Source organism: Aotus nancymaae, unplaced genomic scaffold (assembly GCF_030222135.1).
Source record: "Aotus nancymaae isolate 86718 unplaced genomic scaffold, 86718_ANA_hifiasm-v0.15.2.pri h1tg000069l, whole genome shotgun sequence".
NCBI classification, from domain to species: domain Eukaryota; kingdom Metazoa; phylum Chordata; class Mammalia; order Primates; family Aotidae; genus Aotus; species Aotus nancymaae.
This window is the reverse complement of record NW_026988484.1, coordinates 137,355-149,656: the sequence shown is the minus strand read 5'-3', so window position 1 is coordinate 149,656 and position 12,302 is coordinate 137,355. Positions and strand designations below refer to the sequence as shown.

The 12,302-nt window shown below is 48.1% G+C and overlaps 1 protein-coding gene across 1 annotated transcript in view; it reads right to left on the bottom strand.

Annotated features, from left to right (window-relative positions):
- Positions 1-2,524: 2,524 nt before the first annotated feature.
- NLRP5 (NLR family pyrin domain containing 5) overlaps positions 2,525-12,302 on the bottom strand; it is a 70,320-nt gene continuing 60,542 nt past the window's right edge. Inside the window, 4 exon segments of the mRNA XM_064367330.1 lie at positions 2,525-2,769; positions 6,233-6,403; positions 7,490-7,660; positions 11,180-11,350. Coding sequence (XP_064223400.1) covers positions 2,637-2,769; positions 6,233-6,403; positions 7,490-7,660; positions 11,180-11,350 — 646 coding nt within the window. The 3' untranslated portion in view covers positions 2,525-2,636.

Genomic DNA, 12,302 nt, shown 5'->3' with positions numbered 1-12,302 from the left:
AACAAAACAGAACCTTGAAGCTGGGCACAGTGGATCACACCTGTAATTGCAGCACTCCAGGAGACTGTGGCAGGAGGATCATCTGAGCCCAAGAGTTCAAGACTAGGCTGGGCAAGATAGCGAGATGTTGTTTCTAAAAATAAATAAATAAAACCTTGTTTCTAAATTTGGCTTCTCCTGTTGACCTTCCCTTTGGCTGTAATTTTACGAAATGGAATTTGTAACCGTTGAGGGTGGGGTAGGCAGCAGTCCTCAAGACACAGGAGAACACTGTGTATTTTTAGCTATACTTAAGGTGACAGACCTTCAACAAGACTAACAGTAATGCTTTGTTAACACAGGTACTAATGGCGGTTTCCTTGCCCTGTCTCTATTTTAGGTGGGCACGTGTCCCATGTGGGAGCAAAGGTATTCTAAAGACGGATACCGATTCAGAAGGGCTAACTCTCCTCTCACTCCTCCACCCCGTCACCTCCTACACGCATCACACTGGTCCAATGTCCAAGTGTTTTATAAACAAACACTCCCAGAACACACAAGTTTTTAAAAAAGTATTCCTGCGAAGACACCACAGACTGAAGATAATGCTGATACTGTATGTACAGATGAACCACAGAGCTGACATCTCTGCTGTACCCGATATAAACTTTACCAGCTCCACTGCCGTGGGAGCAGAAATGGGGGCATGCCAGTCCCTGTCTGATACGTGCTGACAGGGAACGAGGCTAAAACATTTCCCGGTTTAAAGGGGTGGCTGGAGTTAACGGATTTACACACAGCACAGTGAATGGCTCGTCCAAGGTGGTTGTATGGTAGAGGCAACATTTCAGGTAGTAGAATGAACCCTAGAAATGGATTTCCTGGGTCTGAATGGCAGCTCTGCTACTTACTGGCTGTGCATTTTTTTTTTTTTTTTTTTTTTTTTTGAGATGGAGTCTCGCTGTGTCACCCAGGATGGAGTGCAGTGGTGCAATCTCAGCTCACCACAACCTCTGCTCCCGGGGTTCAAGCAATTCTCCTGCCTCAGCCTCCCGAGTAGCTGGGATTATAGCCATATAACACCACGCCTGGCTAATTTTCTATTTTTAGTAGAGACAGGGTTTCACCATGTTGGCCAGGCTGGTCTTGAACTTCTGACCTTAGGTGATCTGCCTGCCTCGGCCTCCCAAAGTGCTGGGATTACAGGTGTGAGCCACCGTGCCCCAGCCTGGCTGTGTGGTATTATTTTCTGCACCTCAATGTCCTCATCTGTAAGACGGAAGCATAAAATATACTTACCTCTAGGGTGTTGTAAACAGCAAATAATTCATAGTGCTTAGGGCAGAGCATGGTACACAGTAATGGCTGTGTTAAGTATCATTCATCAACATGTAGAGAAAAATACAAGAAATCGTAAAACGTACATTTTGGAAAGCATGCAGCCCTAAGAAAGGATGAGTTCATGTCCTCTGCAGGGACATGGATGAAGCTGGAAACCATCCTCAGCAAACTGACACAAGAACGGAAAACCAAACACCCCATGTTCTTACTCATAAATGGGTGTTGAACAATGAGAACATACACATGAACACAGGGAGGGGAGCATCACACACTGGGGCCTCCTGGGAGGTGGGCTGGACATAGGGGAGAGATAGCAGGTGGTGGGGGGATTGGGGAGGGATAACATTAAGAGAAAAACCTAATGTGGATGACGGGGGGATGGAAGCGGCAAACCACCATGGCATATGTTTACCTATGTAACAATCCTGCACGATCTGCACATGTACCCCAGAACTTAAAGTATAATAATTAAAAAAAAAAATTTAAAAAGGATATAAGAGTTTTCCACTTTCCTAGGAATAGACTGATGGTTCTATAGCCATGGTAACAAGGAGCTACCCAGACAGGTTTAAATCCAGTCAATCGATCCAAGACAACTCACCTCAGTGAACGTGCTTTCGCAAACCAACCCACAGCTGTCCTTTGCATCTGAAATTCAGCCAGTCAGGAAGGGATGCACTCTGATAAACACACCTGTGCCAATCAGCCTCACCCAAGTAACCACAGGCCAGCTCATACTGTCAAGATTCAGTCTCATTCTGTACCTCCCCAAATTCCTACCTACAAAGATCAGAAGTCTGCTCTACTCAGAGACTGCAGTATACCAGCATCTCATTACACTAAGCAATGCATTCGGCTCTATGTTCATAGGCCTGATATGGAGTGATAGTCACACCACCCTTTGGCATTCAGGTATGTGCTTTAACACCAGCAGTTGTGGTACCCAAATTCGGAGGCCGCTTTTGAAGATCTAGGTTCTCCCAACCCCTCTGCTCTTCAACCATATCCCCAACTAGCTAAGAAAACCACTTGACACCTTTTCCAAATGCTCTGTGTTTATTTCATTCCCTCTGTGTGCTCTGAGGTAGGACAGACATTTTGCAGATACTAAGGCCCTATGATTTGAAGGTCACCAGCCTTTAAATCCAGTAATCAAGGTATACTGAACACAGAAAAATCACTAGCACTGAGGGCTTTGCGAGAATCAGAAATCATTCTGCACCTGAGAAGGAACTCCTAGGCATGACTTGCTCTGAGACAACAGCTTCTTAAGTTCCTCCATCAGATGGGTGTGAGTGGGGCAGGGTTCTGTATCTTCAGTTTTTCCACCAGTACCGGTCATCTTCATCAAAAGAATACCAACTACCGTCAATTACCATCCGGGGCTTCAGCAGTTGCACTTCCTCCAGCAGCTTCCTGATTTTCACAGGGTACTGCCATTTCCACAGCCTAGGGAGGCAGAGAGGGAACTCGTTACTCAGACATTGCTTTAAACTCTTCTCCCTTCCTCAAAATTCCTGGAAGCCTCAAGGATCTCAAACTTTTTCTTGTACTCTTAAGGAACAGTAGTGAAATGTGCCCCCAAAGAGTTAAAGAAACCAATGACTAACAGGAATTCTTGAGTTTTCAGGATAGCAGAAAAGAAACACCATGCTGAAACAGATTCCCCACTCCACTTATGAGTTGAAAAAACTGGCTGAAATTGGTTAGAAGCAGTATGGCAGATTGGAGTTTGCACAGAATGAGCTTGCTGATGTCACAGCCTGAATTTCCACCATGTTTTATACTAACCTTCCCTAAAGTGACACATGCAACCCATGAGGTAGCATGAGCAGGTAATTATGAATGTCCAAGGACTTTCCAGACCTCTTCTTTTCTTCCCATCACCTTCTAATCTCAGAGTCTACTCCCTGAACCTCTTCCAATAAAAATACTACCTTGAAGCGGGCATGGGGAGACAGATTTGAGTTTGAATCCTGTCTCCTTGCGAGTTGACCTGTAATGTAGAACCTTTCTTCCCCCCTCAAATCTCCAATGTCACAGTATTGGTTTCTAGCACATCAGGCAGTGAGTCTCTTTTGCTTTGTAACTATAGCATGTTCTCTATAAAATAAAAGTAATTCTCTGCATGTAAAGAAACTTGGACATGTCAGAGACTATGCTGAGCTTTTTTTTTTTTTTTAAAGTCTCATGAGATCTGATATGCTGAGCTTTTAAAGCCATCTGCTCCTCACAACAGTCCTAAGAGTCTTAAGAGGCAGGTATGATCCTTCAGTCCATCTATGAATTCCTTCCTCAGTCTCTGTGCCAGGTCCTGCTATAACTTTTGAGGAGGTACAGTAAGTTGTCCCTTCATGTCATTGATTGGAAATAGTGACTTTAAGCAAAACTACTGCAAGTTCATGAAGAACATCATTTCCTTTGGAGTCATTGTTATAATAACAATGAGAAAACACTGGTTTCATTACACATCATTTTGCTTAAAGTCACCGTTTCTAAGAACCTATCAATGACATTAAGTGAAGACTTCCCACATAGGGATGAACAAGGCAAAGTTCCCACCCTCACCAAGCTTTAAGTCTACTACAGGAGAAATAAACATTTACATAGGTACATAGCACCATCCCCATTTCACAGATGGTGAAATAGCCCCATAAAAGGTCAATCAGTAAATCCAGTTCTGACTTCTATCCTACTTCAACTACTAAGTCCTGTAGTCACCACCAATCTTGTCAACAGCTATACTGCCTCCTAAGTTAAGGATACACATTCTTTCAACAACACTCTACCTTTTCAGCTCATTTTGTCACTGTAACAGTTGTGACCACACCCAAACTCCCACATTCACTGAGCCATGTTTCCCAATCCATCTTCCCCTTCCTGTCTTCACTTTCCTCCTGTGATCCCAGGGTCCACCACAGCCACTCTTGCCTTCTTCCTGGTTATACCCTCATGCCAGAACTTGAAATCTGTATAAACTCAACTGCCATCAGCTGGACCATACTGGACAAAATAGTTACTCAACTGATAAATTTTCTATTGATATAAATATACCACAACCAGGTCAGATGTGGTAGCTCACGCCTGTTATCACAGCACTTTGGGAGGCTGAGAGGAGTGGATCACATAAGGTCAGGAGTTTGAGACCAGCCTGGCCAACATAGTGAAACCCTGTCTCTACTAAAAATACAAAAATTAGCCGGGCATGGTGGTGTGCACCTATAATCCCAGCTACTTGGGAGGCTGAGGCAGGAGAATTGCTTGAACCCAGGAGGTGGAGGTTGCAGTGAGCCAAGACTGCACCACTGCACTCCAGCCTGGGCGACAGAGTGAGATTCAGTCTCAGAAAAATAAAGAAACCAAGAAACCACAACCAAATTTAAATGGGTGGTCAATGCTGCCAGCCGTATATTTCTCTGGTCAAGGTTTTACTCCCTTCAAGTACTACTGTGTTCCTTCCCACTCAACGATATCTCTGAACTCCTATTTGTCTATGAAGTCGATGAGTATGAGGTCCTAAATGACAAATGCTTTGCTTTTTTTTTGAGACAGAGTCTCACTCTGTTGCCCAGGCTGGAGTGCAGTGGTGCAATCTCAGCTCACTGCAAGCTCTGCCTTCCAGGTTCAAGCAATTCTCCTGCCTCAGCCTCCCGAGTAGCTGGAACTATAGGCACCTGCCACCACGCCCAGCTAATTTTTGTATTTTTAGTAGAGACGGGGTTTCACCATGTTGACCAGGATGGTCTCGATCTCTTGACCTCGTGATCCACCCGCCTTGGCCTCCCAAAGTGCTGGGATTACAGGCTTGAGCCACCGCGCCCAGCCCAATTTTTGTATTTTTAGTAGAGATTGGGTTTCACCATGTTGGTCAGGCTGGTCTTGAATTCCTGACCTCAGGATCTGCCCACCTAGGCCCCCCCTAAATGATGGGATTATAAGCATCAGCTACCACACCTGGCGACGAATGCTTTTTCTACCATCAAACGCTGAAGGCATCTCAAACTGTCACTTTCTGATGAAGAAAACTCCTAGTCTTAAGGGACAGTCCTGAAGAACTTCTGTGAACTCCATCAACTTAGCTCTCCAGACTGGTACAAGGACTGGGTAACAGAAGTTGAAATGCGTGAGCTCTTTAATAAATGTTTTGCTGAGTGTATTGTTCAGTGGTGTTAAGTGCATTTACACGGCTGTGCAGCCGTCACTACAACCATCCGTCTCCAGAATTCTTCATCTTGCAAAACTAAAACTCCACACCTATTCCAGAACTCCCCAACCCCTCACCCCAGCCCTTCGGAAGTCACTATTCTGTCTCTTTGGACTTCACTATTCTATGAGCCTTAGTTAAGTAGAATCCTATGGTATTTGTGTTCTTAGCACTGGCTTACTCCACTTGGCAGGCCAAGGTTCCATCATGTAGCAGGTATCAGAATTTTCTTTTTAAGGCTCAATTCTATTGCATGTACATGCCACATTCTGTTTACCCTTTCATCCGGAAACGCCGGGGTTACTTCCACCTCTTGGCTACTATTGTGAATTATGCTGCTAGGAACGAGTGTGAAATCAGATCTTGCTTTTAATTCTTTTGGGTATATTATACTCAGAAGTAACATTGCTGGATCATAGAGCAATTCCAGTTTTCTTCAGCATAAACACTAATAATGCTCTCTCTGCACACTTTCCAAGCCACCCAGCAGTAAGTTCTGTGTTATCAGGCACCTGGCCTCTATCTCCCACGTCCCCGTATCTCCAGCACCCAGCACAATACCCACAACATAGTGGGCACTCACCAATGGAGTAAAATTTGGCTGCCAAGCCGTGACCTCCACGTTCCCCATAAACTGCTTCTCCACTAGCTACGAAGCCTGGAACAGAAGCAGGTCTGTAGCTCAGAAGACAATCGCCAGGGACTTACCCAATTATTTGTAGATTAGACGTGGGACATGCAAAGGCTGAACACAGCTTCCTCATTCCTGTAGGACTGAAGTTATTCTGTACCAGGTTTAGGCTGGCCAGGTGCCGGTTGCAGGAAAGGGCCAAGGAGAGTTCCTCACAGCAACCAGAGGTCAATCCACATGCCTTCAACCTGCAGGGTCACCCAGGACACCCGGGAAATAACCCCAAAGATCAACAACGGATCCTTCACTCAACCCCTATGAATTTCACCTTGACACTTTTTCTTGAGACGGAGTCTCACTGTGTCACCCAGGCTGGAGTGCAATAGCGCAGTCTCGGCTCACTGTAACCTCCACCTCCTGGGTTCAAGCGATTCTCCTGCCTCAGCCTCCAGAGTAGCTGGGACTACAGGCACCTGCCATCACATACCCAGCTAATTTTTCTATTTTCAGTAGAGACGGGGTTTCAACATGTTGGCCAGGCTGGTCTCGAACTCCAGACCTCAAGTGATCTGCCCACCTCGGCCTCCCAAAGTGCAGGGATGACAGGCATGAGTCACCATGCCTGGCCTCAGCACTCTCCTTTTTATGACTGAACCACAGTCCTTCACGTTGGAACGCCGTCTTTACAAGCCCCCGGGTGATTCTGATGCTCACTTGAGTTCTGAGGGCCACTCGGGTCATCCCTTGCTTTCTGCCTGTCTTTGTCTCTAGACCATTCACACCACAACGCAAACGTCTTCTCACTTCCGTACTCCTGCCACTTAGCACCAGGACTAGCACACAGCGGTCACTCAATGGGCAGCTGAGGGTTTTCCACCCCCAGACCTTGTTCCCGAGCATCTCATGCACCCTGTGACTTTCTGTGGCTGGCTTCTTTCACTTAGCGGGATGTTTTCATGGCTCACCCACATTGTGGCGTCTGTCAGTGCTATACCAGCACTTTTTTTTTTTTTTTTTTTAAAGAGACAGAGTCTCACTCTGTTACTCAGGCTGGAATGCAGTGGTGCAATCTTGGCTCACAGCAACCTCCACCTCCCAGGTTCAAGTGATTCTCCTGCCTCAGCCTCCAGAGTAGCTGAGGTTACAGGCAGCCACCCCACACTGCAGGAGCCCAGCTGGAACTTATACCCAGACCTGTGGTGCTATAAACACTGCCAGGCATCTAACGAGGCACTGATGGAAAGCAGGCCGTCATCATGTGCATTCAAACAACCTCACACTGGGGTACCCCACCTCCTCCCAGCCTGGCCCTCAGAGACACCCCAGGAAGTTACCCAAGTCTCCTTAGAACACTTCTCCTTTGCTTCAGCCCCTCACACAGCGCAGTGACCCCGACGTCACCCACGGCATTGTCCGCAAGATCCAGGCTCCTCAGGTATCGGCTCCTTGCGATCACATAGGACAGACTCTCACAGCACGCAGCAGTGAGACGGCAGCTGACCAGCCTGCAGAGGTGGGAGACAGAGTGAGTCGGCTTCTCTCGGGGACCGTGGACAGTGGGAGACAGAGCGAGTCAGCATCTCTCGGGGACAGTGGACAGTGGGAGGTAGAATGAGACGGCTTCTCTCAGGGACCGTGGAGTCGGCTTCTCTCGGGGACCGTGGACAGCGGGAGACAGAGCGAGTCAGCATCTCTCGGGGACCGTGGACAGTGGGAGACAGAGCGAGTCGGCTTCTCTCGGGGACCGTGGACAGTGGGAGACAGAGCGAGTCGGCTTCTCTCGGGGACCGTGGACAGCGGGAGACAGAGCGAGACGGCTTCTCTCGGGGACCGTGGACAGCGGGAGACAGAGCGAGTCGGCTTCTCTCGGGGACCGTGGACAGTGGGAGAATGTTCAGCAGCACTGACCGAGGATTCTTTATTCCTTCCTGATGGGGATTTTTCTGTCCATTCCTGTGAAGGGCTTAGACCATGTGGTATCTCTTGGCTAAAGAGGGGTGACAGCAGAGGGCGGGGAAAGTGCCAGCTGTGATTGAAGGGACCTTTAATTATTTTTTTGAGACAGTGTCTGGCTCTGTCACCCAGGCTGGAGTGCAGTGATACGATCTCAGCTCACCACAACCTCCGCCTCCCGGGTTCCAGCATTTCTCCTGCCTCAGCCTCCTGAGTAGCTGAGATTACAGGTGTCCGCCACCACACCCAGTTAATTTTGTATCTTGAGTAGAGACGGGGTTTCTCCATGTTGCTGAAGCTGGTCTCAAACTCCCGACCTCTCGGTGATCTGCCCATCTCTGCCTCCCAAAGTGCTGGGATTACAGGCGTGAGCCACCGCACTCGGTGGTATCTTTATTTTTCTTTTTCAAGGCGGAGTCTTACTCTGTCACCCAGGCTGGAGTGCAGTGGGGCAATCTTGGCTCACTGCAATCTCTGCCTCCTGGGTTCAGGCGATTCTTCTGCCTCAGCCTCCCGAGTAGCTGGGATTACAGGCACCTGCCACCACGCCTGGCTGTATCTTTAAAAGCAATGAGCACAGCTGAGTTTGCGTCCCACTTGGAGATGAGGTGAAGATTCTCCATGGGGGAGAAGAGAGAAAGGCAGGAAGGAGTACAAGGGGGAAAGCCTCTGACAAAGCCCAGAGAGGGAGAGAAAAGGGGTGGAAGTTACTGAAACGCTGAAAGATCTGCGATCCAAAAGGGGAAGCATTGTGCTTTTATTCCTAGAAAAAATGGGGGAGATGGGGCGGGCGGCCCCCAAAACAACACCTGGTTTATGGCAGGGGAAATGACTGAAACAGCCTCCAAGTCTCCCGTCTTCAGCCTGGGAGACTAAGGGTAGAGAATGGGAGTACCAGGGCTGGGAGAGTCCATCCTCAGGAGCCATCAGGTCAAGAACCAAGAGGCATGCAGGCCAGTCACGGTGGCTCACGCCTGTAATCCCAGCCCAGCACTCTGGGAGGCCAAGGTAGGTGGATCACCTCAGATCAGGAGTTCGAGACCAGCCTGACCAACATGGTGAAACCCTGTCTCTACTAAAAATACAAAAATTAGCCAGGCGTGGTTGCGGGCACCTGTAATCCCAGCTACTGAGGAGGCTGAGGCAGAAGAATTGTTTGAACCTGGGAGGCAGAGGTTGCAGTGAGCCCAGATTGTGCCATTGCACTCCAGCCTGGGCAACAAGAATGAAACTCCATCCAAAAAAAAAAAAAAAAAAGAGGGACGCAGTTATGAGGACTAACCCTTGAAGGTCAGGTGGGGATGACCAAGCCTTTGCTGCTAGCATGGATAAATGGTGATGGAGAGGTCCAGATAATCTCCCAGCACTTAAATGCCACCTCAAAAAAAAAAGAAAAAGATGTCTAAGCCAGGCACAGTGGCTCAATCCCAGCACTTTGGGAGGCTGAGGCGGGAGGATCACCTGAAGTCGGGAGTTTGAGACCAGCCTGACCAACATGGGGAAACCCCGTCTCTACTAAAACAGAAAAATCAGCCTGGCATGGTGGTGCGTGCCTGTAATCCCAGCTACTCAGAAGGCTGAGGTAGGAGATTGAACCCAGGAGGCCGAGGTTGCAGTGAGCCGAGATTGCACTATTGGACTCCAGCCTGGGTAACAAGAGCAACAATCTCTGTCTCAAAAAAAAAAAAAAAAAAAAAAAAAAACAGGACAACTTTGTCTCTAATTGGCTAAGATTTGACAGCATGCAGGAGTAGGGCTTTAAACAATAATTAAAACAAATAGTGGAATTAATACTGGGGGGCACTTGGAAGTTTGTGAACTAGAATCCATACCCAAGTCCTTTTATTTTTGGGAAGGGAGAGATGTCAAAATGATATCCTACTTGTCCGTTAAGTCTACCTTCATAATTCATGAGCAAATGCTACCAAGTACACGAAGGTTTATAATGGAATCATTTATGCTCAGGATGAAAACACTAGATGTAAGTGTCCAGGTTTAGAACACTCAAAGTTAGGATTCACCATTCAATGGAATGCCACCGTACCATGTCATTTATCATAACCGACGTATCCTCGAAGACAGAATGTGAGCCCGATGCCACAGTTCTCCACCTGATATGATGGGGGTGGCGAGGCTACGTGAGATTAAACAAAACATTCAGTGCTCTTCTGCCACATGGTAAGAGTACATTAAGTGCTTGACTGGGCACGGTGGCTCACACCTGTAATCCCAGCACTCTGGGAGGCCGAGGCAGGAGGATCACCTGAGATTGAGAGTTCAAGACCAGCCTGGCCAACATGGTGAAACCCCATCTCTACGAAAAACACAACAGATTAGCTGAGCGTGGTGATGCATGCCTGTAATCCGAGCTACTCAGGAGGCTGAGGCAGGAGAATCCCTTGAACCTGGGAGGTGGAGGTTGCAGTGAGCTGAGATCACGCCACTGCACTCCAGCCTGGGCAATAGAGCAACACTCCCAAAAAAAAAAAAAAAAAAAAAATGCATTAAGTTGTATTAAGTGCTGACTTACTATGATCCTATGATCCTTTCTTTGTAAAACATCAAATGCGTGTTTGCATCTGGGACAAAAGAATCACAGAAAACATCGAAACAACTCGGCTGAGGGCAAGGTTGTGAGGCTGAAGATTTGTTTCTGCTCACTGAGATCTTCTACTTTGTCTACTGTCTGTTTAATGATAGGATATTCCTCATCTCAACCAAGGGTGAAGAAATTTGAGCCCCAAAGAGAACAAGATTAAGAGACATGAACTCTCCCTTCCCTACAGACAGAAAAACAGCTGAAGATGAGCTCAGGACAAGATGCCCTCCTCTGAGGAATGGACAGAGGTTAGAGTTTGAGGCTGACTCAGAACTCACGGTTCCTCCCATGAGGCTCATTGGCCCTTCCCACACTCTCCGTGGTGGCAACACCTCAGCTTACCTAGGAACACCTTTGGCGAGATCAGTGTCGGCTCACCCCGAGAGCAGTTTCTGCATCCGGTCTGCCTGCTCCTCTCTCTTCACCTTTCGGGAACCCCAGACCCCATGTGGAACCCCCATGGGAAACTCACTCCAGGTCCTGGAGATGACAAGATGGTTCTCTCATGACCTCGCACAGAAGCTTCACGCCGCTGTCTTCCAAGGGGTTCATGCTGAGGCTCAGGTGCATCAGCCGTGCATTGCCCAGAAGCGTAAGTGCGAGGAAGCCACAGCCAGCTGTGTCCAGGTTGCAGTGATTCAGCCTGTGGGACACACACAGGAAAGGAGACGGTGACCCTTGTTCCCCAGCATGACCTCAGGTCACATGCTGCTCTCCTCCTGGCTCCAGTCTGCTTCTGTGGAGGAGAGGGTCAAATTTGCATTTTCTTTTTTCTATTTTATTATTTTGAGAAGCAGTCTTGATCTGTCACCCAGGCTGGAACACAGTGGCAAGTACTTAATGCCTTGCTTACCATGCGGCAGTTCACTGCAGCCTCTGACTCCTGGGCACGAGAGATTGTCCTGCCTCAGCCTCCCGAGTAGCTGGGATTACAGGCACATGCTGCCACGTCTGGCTAATTTTTGTATTTTTAGTAGAGACAGGGTTTCATCATGTTGACCAGGCTGGTCTCGAACTCCTGATCTCAGGTCATCTGCCCACCTTGGCCTCCCAAAATGCTGGGATGACAGGTCTGAGCCACTGTGCTCGGCTGCAGGGGGTCATATTTGTGCTTAAGATGGTCACCAGGCCTTCATGAACAGGAGACCACAGGTCCCTGGCCCTGTGACTGGCAAGAGGCACGGGCTGGGTGTGGTTCAAGGTCCTCTGACCTCTTCAATTTTCCTTCATACTCAACGTATTAGAGTTTCCTGTGACTGAGATAACAAAGGGCCGCACATTTTGTTGCTTAAAACACATTTGTTATCTGACAGTTCTGCAGGCCAGAAGTCTAACACAGGCCTCACGGGGTAAAGCACCAGCAGGGCTGCTCCCTTCCGGAGACTCCGGGAGAATCCGTGTACTTGCTTTTTCATGTCCCGTGACCTCCCTGACCACACCTCTTCCTCCCTTTCTCCTACCTTCCCTTGGAAGGACCCTTGTGATTTTGTTATAGTAGGTAGCTAGTCAGGCATGAGCAGGGCAGGAGAGGGCTCCCCAACCACAAACCTTTCCCCACACCCACTCGCCCCAGAGACAAAGTAACAAGAAAATAC